General features: G+C 33.6%; 2 protein-coding genes and 1 long non-coding RNA gene across 4 annotated transcripts in view; 2 read left to right on the top strand and 1 right to left on the bottom strand.

The window, feature by feature from the left end:
• LOC108949824 (apelin receptor-like) overlaps positions 1–4,036 on the top strand; it is a 5,209-nt gene extending 1,173 nt beyond the window's left edge. Inside the window, exons 1-7 of one of the 2 annotated variants that reach the window (XM_026836238.1) lie at positions 939–1,350; positions 1,448–1,611; positions 1,706–1,996; positions 2,143–2,282; positions 2,682–2,841; positions 3,401–3,491; positions 3,853–4,036. In XM_026836238.1, the coding sequence (XP_026692039.1) occupies positions 1,476–1,611; positions 1,706–1,996; positions 2,143–2,282; positions 2,682–2,841; positions 3,401–3,491; positions 3,853–3,964 (930 nt within the window). In that variant the 5' untranslated portion in view covers positions 939–1,350; positions 1,448–1,475 and the 3' untranslated portion in view covers positions 3,965–4,036. Of the gene's footprint in view, positions 1–938; positions 1,351–1,447; positions 1,612–1,705; positions 1,997–2,142; positions 2,283–2,681; positions 2,842–3,400; positions 3,492–3,852 lie in introns of those variants that run through there. The other variant, XM_026836237.1, reaches the window with a different exon arrangement.
• Positions 4,037–5,108: 1,072 nt separating this feature from the next.
• On the bottom strand, positions 5,109–6,235 carry LOC104266127. Its single transcript, XR_717427.3, has 2 exons — positions 6,053–6,235; positions 5,109–5,673 (listed from the first exon to the last, which is right to left on the bottom strand). It is a non-coding gene; the product is annotated as an uncharacterized LOC104266127 (long non-coding RNA).
• LOC113474577 lies at positions 5,671–8,665 on the top strand. Its single transcript, XM_026836239.1, has 7 exons — positions 5,671–6,200; positions 6,444–6,734; positions 6,802–6,947; positions 7,654–7,810; positions 7,885–7,975; positions 8,092–8,209; positions 8,405–8,665. Exons 1-7 carry the CDS (start codon positions 6,068–6,070, stop codon positions 8,462–8,464), a joined length of 996 nt encoding a protein of 331 aa, XP_026692040.1. The 5' UTR covers positions 5,671–6,067; the 3' UTR covers positions 8,465–8,665.
• The last annotated feature ends 371 nt before the right edge of the window (positions 8,666–9,036 follow it).

Raw genomic sequence — 9,036 nt, 5'->3', positions numbered from 1 at the left:
ATGATATATTTAATGATTGCTATTCTCGCGAGCAAAGTAAACTTTAACGTGCCAGGGAACCGTTTGTAACCCAGTAATCGGTACCTTTGAGCTTCGTTTGTATACCTAAAAGCTACATTACAAATATAGCTAATAACGAAACGTGCTTAATCATTAGGGTTGTGCTGTCTTGTTGTGAGTTATTTGAGCAATGGCTAGCATCTGGCAAGGCTGACTAAAAAAGCAAATAGATTTATTTACGCCTTCAAGCATTTGGTCGTGCGGCATGTCAAAAATATCGACTTCAAATAAATATCAAATAGTTAAACACATCACAAGTTGTAATAATGTTAACTAGCACAAGTTAAGGGTTAGATGTTTTGTGAGACCAGTAAAAGAACGTAAGCAGTAACCGCCAGACGTAGGAGTAAACGTATACACTTCAGGGTCCGAAATTATGTATTGTAGAGGTCACATAAGGAATAAGGTTAATAAAAAGTTACCTCATTCTTAGTAAAGTCCCATAGAGATACAACAGTGTTTAAATTTACGATATGAAATTAAAAGTTATACATAAGCTTTAAGGTATACAATCTTTAGAAATTATAGAACTAAGAAAATGACAAACATGAACACTGTTGCTTACAGTAATTATTCGAATTCAAGGTAAGATTACAGGAAAAGTGTAACAAACTTGAATGCATTTCAATAGGTACATTTTTCGTATGTTTAATAAAACAAACAGTTGCGATGTTTTGGGTATAAAGGTTTTTTTTTAACGTATATAAGTATTCATTTACCAAGTTAATAACGATTTTATGCTTTGGTACTGCTTGCGTTTATAAAAATTTTTATTGTGAATGAATGTAACTTGCTTCATCCTCGCGTGGACGAAATATTACAGTCATTAAAACACGGGTGTTCTGTTTTATACACCTCGTGCCAGCTTATACGAGTTACCACGTATGTAATTTTGTGCGTGATTTTTTTTTCTTTTTTATGTATGGCTGATAATTTGAACAACTTGTTAGTGATAACTGGGGTGGAGCCGTTGCCGTCAAGTTTCTTCCAAATGACGAGTATGCCTACAATGATAGCAGTGACGAGCCTTGAAGTTATTACCCCTGGGTTACAGGCAGGCGCGCTAACCACTTTGTTACACCATCGTACTATACCTTAACTAGAGCCTAACGATTGGTCATACTGCCGGTGGCGTTAATTAAATAAATATATAGATTTGTTTACTCATTAAACAATAGCGTAACTATATTTTAGGTTGGAAAATAACATTACCTCACCCGTCACATTTTGTAACGATGACGTGAACGCTGTGTGTGCTGACGTGGAGCTTTTTACTTGTCAATCATGCAGGTAATAAATTTATATTAACATATAAAACCAGTAATTGTTCTAAGCACGCATGTGGGTCTCACGTTAAACTTGCGAAGTAATTAAGTTTGTTATTTAGACCTGCTATTTTCATTGGATTCATTGTAATGGTTTCACTTCTGGCAACGCTTATTCTTGTGGGTAATGGTCTTGTTATTGCTTCGGTGTTGACCAAATCTCGAAAACGATCGACAACTCTTGATTACATCAAAGCATCACTAGCTGCAGCGGATTTCTTGTCCGGTAACACTATTTTTTCAGTTTTGATCAATTTTGAATTAAGACTATATAGACGATTCTACAAACACCTCTTTCCTTCACATTTTTTGAACAACAGGCATACAAATCGTAGCTATCACTATTCCAAACGTGGTATGGTCAATGTACTCCACTCCGGAGCAAATCTACACCGAATATCTCAAAAGATTCTTAAGCCCTGATGCGTTTGTAGCTGGTTGCTTCTTCATGTTAACCATTACTGCACCACTGTTCAACCTGACGCTGTTGAGTTACACGTTTTTCGCTGTGATAAAGTGGCCGCTATACACCAGGACTCAAGGGAAGAAATATGTTGCTTTAAAAATATGCTTAGTGTGGATCTGTGCAACGGTTGCTGCATCATACGCAGGTAAAAACTACCGTACCAGAAGGTTAAGCGCAAAGCAAGCATAACCATACAATGTATTTTTCGTATACTAGTTCAAGCTGCTGGTAATTGGAATAACATATTAGTATGTCTTAGAAGTGAAGATAAACAGTTTTGTATTACAACAGCTTGGTTTCCCCAAGTGTTTCAATGCGGTTATACACCGCATGTGTTTCTCTATCTTCCACACACTGTTGCAACAACGTCAACGGACTTCGGCATAGTTGCTGTCAGTCTCATAATTCTATCACTGTCGTACATAAGCATGGTAAGAAAAAAATATTGGTTTTATTGTTGTGGCATGGTTCGTTGGCATCGGAACGTATGACCGCAGTAAGGGCGTATTTGTGAGTCTTGTTCTAACCCAGTGGTCACTAATGGGTTGTCCAAGATGTCAGAAAAAACAAAAAATATGCAAAAATGCAGCCGCCTATAAAGTCACGAATAAAAATAAAATTGTAATAAATTGCAACCGTACTAGGTGTCTGAAAACGACACCCGCATTATGCTTTTTATTGAATTGTTTCTTCACGTAAGGACAGTAAAGTGTCATTTATTTATTCAATTCAGAAAAACCTGTCGTATGTAATTATTCCGTACGAAATTTGTCGAATTTTGTGATAGCTATACAGTATGTTTACAACAACGATATGTGCGTTCTTTGCAGTCCTCCTTTAATGTGTTGTCCAGCTTCTTCGTACTGAGAGCTCGCCACAACCGCGGCGATATTGCGCAATCCAGTACTGTTACCAGATGCTTAAACAAACGAGACATTGTTGTCCTGAAAAATTTATTGCTTATGGATTTCGGATTCTCAATCACATTAAGTAGGCAAATCACATTTTACAAATCATTTTCCATGACGTTTTAGCTGCGTTCGCTTTTTTTTTAGATTAGTGTTCTATGTTAGCAGTGGTATAGTGGTGTGGGGGAAGATGAGACACCTTTAGCACGTAATATCCAAACATCCTGACCATGTTTTAAACAAATAATAACGGTCTATTAGACTCGTAAGGATACGGTTTTATATTTCTTTGAATGTTTTTTGTTTACTACCAAGCGGGACGAGAAAACCGTATGAAAAGGAAAAGGTGTCCCATCCCACTATATATACAGTAGGTTGGGGGAGATAGAACATACATTTATTTTATTGTCTCTTCACTCTTTCCATTTTATTTGGACAAAATGTGCTGAAGGTGTCCTATCTTCCCCGGTCCTACCATAATATATTTGCGGCTGTATCTAGTAACCGATTTCCGCTCCAAATATCCAAACAAACAAGTCAAACACGTTCGTATTTCATATCCCACCATCACATAAATATACAGTTTCAAGGAAGTTTTCAACTTTTTTTTGGTAAAATTTAATAATGCAAACTATTTTCAGGTCCAATTTTTGTTTGGTTTGGACTTTTCTACACGGGGAAGGCGGCAAAGAGTGCTCTGCTAATATGTATCTACATGAAGATGTTTAACAGGTACAACAACCACATTTCTCTCACTCTTAAATAATGGCCAATTCTACCAAATTCGACCTAAACGTTTTTGACCAAGCAATTAAAATATAAAAAATAATATTTACCCACAAAATACCCGGTAACTCGTAGGCTGGCACGAGGTAATAAACCCATGTTATAACGACTGTCGTTTTCCGGCCATGCGAGAATAATGTAAGTTACATTCATTCAATTGGTAGATTTTAGGACTGTTAATCGTTTAATGTCTTATTGCCGTACGGCGTACACGCTCGCACTAAATTGGCAGCAACAAAGGCTCAAATCACTATGGCGTTGGCCGATGAAGTCCCGCATTAACGCTAATATACTGTAATGTTCACAGCCTGGTAAACGTACTGATCTACAGTACAAGGGACGAAGAGTTTCGAACATTTATCACCAAAGTTTGTGGGAGAAGCAAACTTTTCAAAGCTTCGCCACCAACAACTGGTTAAAGATGAACACAGGACATTTAAGAATGTATTTAAAGTGTTTTCTGTGGGTGCAAAATAAATGAAACACTTGCATAAGTTATATATCTAAGCTTGAACACACCATAGTCGTAAAAAAATATCCAAGAAAGTGTAAAACTATGAAAAATAATATTTGAATGAATGACTTTTATTTTGTCTCTTCGGTCACATATTTTTCAAATTTTGGGTGGATTATTAGTTAGCAATAAAAATTTTAGAACAACCTGCTTTATAAATTACTATCAAGTAAAGATAACTATGTTTACCTGCAGAAAAAGGATTTGATTAAGTATTACCTGAAGAGGGTTTGAATCATAATTTTTAACATCTGTTAGATGAGGTAGGTAAATATGTGCTAAGATTACATTACAAACAGATAACCTCAGGAAACAAAACTAAAGGCAAATAATTTATTATTTGTTAATTTAACACATCTTCACACTGATGAGTCATTTTAAGAATTTTTAGGTAGGTAAATAATAAATATGTGTTAAGAAAATTACACTAAAATAGTAAACAGATATAATCTTAGTAAACAAAACTGAGGGCATACAAATGATTTTTTCGTTTGTTATACACATCTTCACACTGATAAATCATTTTAATAATTTATAGATTAAGTTTAATTATTTAACCAATTGAAAAAATGATTGAACAATTGGTAAATATGCAACTGTCATTCATTAAGTCTTGTTCATCACTTAACTTTGAAAAAAACACTGCTAGAAAGAAAGAAAAAAATGTGATTTTGGAATCTTTCACAATTAACAAGATTATTAAATTTGCCAAATTGCATGTCATTGTTTACCGGTTACCATCTACAAAAAGCAGCACAATTAAAACAATTAAATATTTTTTTCACTGTTTCAATGAATTCAACATTACAAAAATTAATGTTTGTCATAGACCTGTTGTTTACCATCAACTGTTGAGATAAAAAAATTCAACGTGTTGGCACGTATTAGTGATACACCGATGAGAGTAAATGTTAGCTTATAAAAGATTAGCCATCTGTACCACTGAAGATAATATGTGTGATGTAAAAAGGTGTGAAAAAACGCAATAATTTCCAATAAAAACAAAAATGTAGCCAATATTAATTTTAGGTCACACATAGCGATCAGTCTTAAAACAGATTGGATTTATTAAAGGTTGATGTTAGAATGTATGAGATACCTCTCATAGATAATTAGGAAGTTAGAAGTGGTAACTAGATTTAAATATTACAATAGTTTTAAATGTTGAGTAGATCCTTAAATAGGTCTCGATTTTGAATGGTACTAAATCAGGCATTAGCACTACAACTAAAATAAATTCTCTTTATTTAAAAACTTGGGGAGGGTGGAGAACTTATTTAAAAAACTTGGGGAGGATAGAGAAATAAATTAGATTCATATGATTCATACTACGTGTCATAAAATAAAAAAAGACCAATATAGAAATGCAGTTTCATTTCATTTGATATAATTTTAAGACATTGCAGTAACGTTAATTCAATGTAACAATTAAAGCAGAGGACAGAGGCATTATTGCAATGGAAGAAGAATTTGTTCCATACAACCTTATCATTGATAATGTAAAAAGTGATACATCTAATTCTTCAAATGTGTTGAACCTTATGAATTGGACATTGTTTTGTGATGTTGAAACTACCGTAGTTTGTAGCAACCACACAGTGCTGTTATCATGCCCTACATGCAGGTAAGTTGAGAAAGAGAATTTCAAAGTCAACAGAGCTGTGACTAACTTTTGTTTTTAAAGCGGATTAAACTGTAGCAGATTTGTTAGCATAAATTACAGCAGTACAACACAATAGTAATAGTAGCTCGTCATTATTTAAATATGTTTTAATAAATTATATTGTGTAGGGGTAGGCGTGTAGCTCATAGTAATTACCATATTCAAAAACTAAACCAAATCCTTTGAAGATTATGTTGTAAACAGTGTATAAATATCTGACATACTAATATATGTAAAATAATGCACAATGATAACTTGGCTAAAGCGTAACAACACAAACAATTTTTCGATTTATTAAACAGTTTACTTTTTAGGCAATATGGTTTCTACCTTATAATATTGTACATGGTTGTACTGGCAACTGCAAACTTTTTTGCTAACACTCTTGTCATTGCATCTGTATTTCACAAACCAAGGATTTTCCGAATGAGAGCAGATTACATTAAAATGTCATTAGCAATGTCAGACCTATTTGTTGGTAAGATGAATCAAATCATTAAATACTTCCTATACCTGACTTTAAATATAAATTTCACTGTGTTTAATAAGATTGCTTTCAACAGTTTAGCAAATTTAATTACATTAAACGTCATTTGCAATGTCCGACCTATTTGTTGGTAAGATAAATCAAGTCCTAAAACCTCTTACACCTAACTTAAATATAAATTTCACTGTGTTTAATAAAACTTTCTTTCTATTGCTTTTATAAAATGAATTTTAGGATTGCAATTGGTTTCCATTTCCATTCCCAATGCCATAAAAACCTTATACTCGACACCACTACAAATAAATATGAACTTCCTTCAAACATGGGCCACACCTGGAGCTGCCATCGGTTGCACTTTCTACATGCTCACATTAATAGCTCCATTTGACCATCTGTTATATTTAAGTTACAATCGTTTTTATGCAATCAAGTGGCCATTAAAGTACAAGGTGGCTTCATCAAGGCGTCCACATTGGAATTTACTCATTGTGTGGATATTAATTATGACAGAAGCTATTTTTCCAGGTAATTAGTGTTTAAATATTATAAAAAAACATAAACAAGCTTCCTAAATGCAACCTTTTTCGTATAGTAATTTTGGAGTCAAATTATGACTTTGGATACTCACCAATGGTGTTTCTGTACCTATCCTCACCTAGCAATGTTAACAGTATTCAAGATTTTATGACTCTAATGGTCACGAGCATATGTACTTTGCTGCTGTTGTTCTCTATCACGGTAAGCAGTGTATAGTATATAAAACTTTTTCGGTAACTTTTGCACACAAGCTTATAACTGTAAATACCCATAAATACATACTGTTGGGTCTGGTCCTATCGTACTCCTCTTCGCGCGTACTAGATGCTGTACCTCGTTTAATCACCGATCAATTGGAACCAGATCAACACTTAATACTCCTTTATTAGTAACTTGACAGTGACGTAACGATACGATAACGATAGCAGAATTTACGGCTCAATGCGTGCCGAAACATGGCGCAGCCATCTTTTATACAGACGAGAGTTGTGAGAAGAAGGGAACACGTCAGCCTCCAGGCTTACCGCCAGTCACACATAACGTAACTACAGATACAATGTCTGGGTATTGAGCATAGTTCACACACAATTTACAACGATAAATCCTGCCAGCAGCCACGCATCTTAATTAGGAAACAGCTAGGAAATTGTGACAGTTTCCGTTGTCAGGCAATATCGGTACGTGGACTCACACAATATCATTAAACCAGTAAACATACAACATCGGTAAGCGTGGAATTACAACGGTAACATTCTTATCGCCCGCTTTCACACGTCGATCACTACAATACCATCAACCTATCTGTTTTCTTTGAAGTTTTGTTTTCTTTCAAATAGTCTTAGCAAACCAGAATGCCCAGAAATATATTGTAGAGAATTTAAAATATCAACACATACTGTTTTCAAAGACATTCTTCACAATTGCTACTGGATTTGTTGTTTACAAAAGAGGGAAAACATTTAAAAGAACTTCAGTTCAAAAAGTGAATGATATTTTGTTCAAACGAGAAAAGACAGCTTACAAAACTTTACTTATGATGGAGTTTGGTTTCATACTTAGTTTAAGTAAGTAGGAATATAATATCTGTCTATGTACTATTTGGAACTTAATTAAAAACCACTTATACTTAAAATGACAGTGCCAATGCTGGTCTTGTACATACTAGTGTTTGTTGATGGGTGTTCTGTAATAGGGTATCTGACATGCTACTACACAATCATGCTCAACAGGTATTTTACGTACAATTCTGATTTATATAATCCATTATTGTATTAACTTGTATTAATCTAAGATTAAACAAAACAAACACATTGTATATATATAAATAATTTTTGTTTTTTCACAGTGTTATAAATGTTGGGATATACAGTGTTCGTGATAATGACTTTAGAAAATTTATGGCTAACATAAGGTCAAAACTTCCATGGAAGAAAAAGCAACCTGCTCAGACTACTGTTATTCAGGTATAATAGGTATAGCATAGCTTTATATAGTTTCAAAAATGCCTTTAAAAATTTAAGTCTATTTAAAACATCATAATCGTAAAAACTCACTGTGTTGCTATATTAATCCTGTATTTAAAGAATAAACATAAAATAGCCCATTTACTTCTCATTTTTTTGGCAAAGTTTAGTTAGTAAAAATTATTTTACTTTTAGAACACGATTTCATCAAGCTTGGACTGCTCCCTTGCAACTTCTCAACACAATCAAAACTAAACTTACTGCCTTTTAATGTGTAATGAAAAATTAAGTTCCTAAATGTGCAAAACATGTAAGGGTAAATAAAGTGACTTTACAAAAACTTTTAAGATAGGTGTATTAGTAGAGAGTGAGACACAAGGCTGTAAATACTTTATATTTGTATAAATCATTGTTGTATACCCGTGTAACTATATCTCAGTAGCATTTTTAGTAATAGTATTTCAGTCGCATACTTATTGTTTATTTAAAGTAAAAGTTGGTAATTTTTCGTACAGACTCGTGTTTTATGAAAATAAACCAGTTCATTTAAAAGATCTAGTCAATAAATATTACCGCATGAAATAAATTCCAACTAACTATAAAATCAAACATAGGTTGGTTAACCAAGAACTGTTGTTTAATTATTCAGTTAAACACATATGACTTCAACAAAACTTGCGTACATAAATATCAAACGTTGCATGTTTAACAACTACAATAAACGTCAAAAGAACGTCAACATTATACTGATATGAACTGACTAAAATAAACACTAACTATCTTTTGTAAAATCATACCTACACATTATCTATGCAGTAGTCAGCTAC

Source organism: Ciona intestinalis, chromosome 10, assembly GCF_000224145.3.
Source record: "Ciona intestinalis chromosome 10, KH, whole genome shotgun sequence".
Taxonomy (NCBI): Eukaryota; Metazoa; Chordata; class Ascidiacea; order Phlebobranchia; family Cionidae; genus Ciona; species Ciona intestinalis.
The sequence above is the reverse complement of the archived record's forward strand: the minus strand, read 5'-3'. Positions and strand labels throughout refer to the sequence as shown.